The 645-nt window shown below is 35.5% G+C and overlaps 1 pseudogene across 1 annotated transcript in view; it reads left to right on the top strand.

Moving 5' to 3' along the window:
* TEOVI_000426300:pseudogene overlaps positions 1 to 382 on the top strand; it is a 642-nt pseudogene extending 260 nt beyond the window's left edge. Inside the window, 3 exon segments of the mRNA in view lie at positions 1 to 76; positions 79 to 243; positions 245 to 382. The exon segment at positions 1 to 76 is cut by the window's left edge and continues 260 nt beyond it. Of these exon segments, the coding sequence occupies positions 1 to 76; positions 79 to 243; positions 245 to 382 (379 nt within the window).
* Positions 383 to 645: the final 263 nt, after the last annotated feature.

The following is a 645-nucleotide window of genomic DNA, read 5'->3' as shown; positions in this document are numbered from 1 at the left end:
TCATACAAATAACCATTGCGAGCTGAGAGAAACTGTTGAAGGAGAGGCAGAGTTATACCAGAATGTTATTATTTTACTGTTTGTGATGTGAATCCAACAACAAATAAACAAGTGGGAGATGTGGGTAATTGGGGATGGGAGCCAGAACTCACGATGAGTAGAAAGACATATATGTGGTTCAAATTCGCAGTGGAGATATTCAAATCGAGAAATCCCTATATATTGAAAGCAGATGATGATATTTTTTATGAGAGTGCCATTGTATCTAAAATATCTGGGGGTGCTTCCAAGGGATAAATTAAATATGGGGAAAGCGGTTGGATATTATAAAGAGCTCAGTGACGAAATTACATGGCATACTATTGGTTATGCTTCTACACTATCTAGGGATGTAGTTAAGGAAATTGTCGATTATGAACCTTTGAAACAATTAGTAAAGTCACCAAGTAAATTCAGAAATTTTGAAGCATATATTGATTTTAGTGCTCTCAATGAGGATATTATGGTTGGAGAAGTCATAAGGAATAAATTGAAATTTGAGGGATTGTTAAGTGTGGATATGCAAGATTGTCGTTACGTGATGCATATAAAAATATCTCTAAGTCGTTTTCTGAGAAACCACCAGGATGTGATCACTTTCCATCA

This window comes from Trypanosoma equiperdum (assembly GCF_001457755.1).
Source record: "Trypanosoma equiperdum strain OVI genome assembly, contig: ctg_885, whole genome shotgun sequence".
NCBI classification, from domain to species: domain Eukaryota; phylum Euglenozoa; class Kinetoplastea; order Trypanosomatida; family Trypanosomatidae; genus Trypanosoma; species Trypanosoma equiperdum.
Note: the sequence above shows the minus strand (reverse complement) of the source record. Positions and strands in the feature narration are given on the sequence as shown.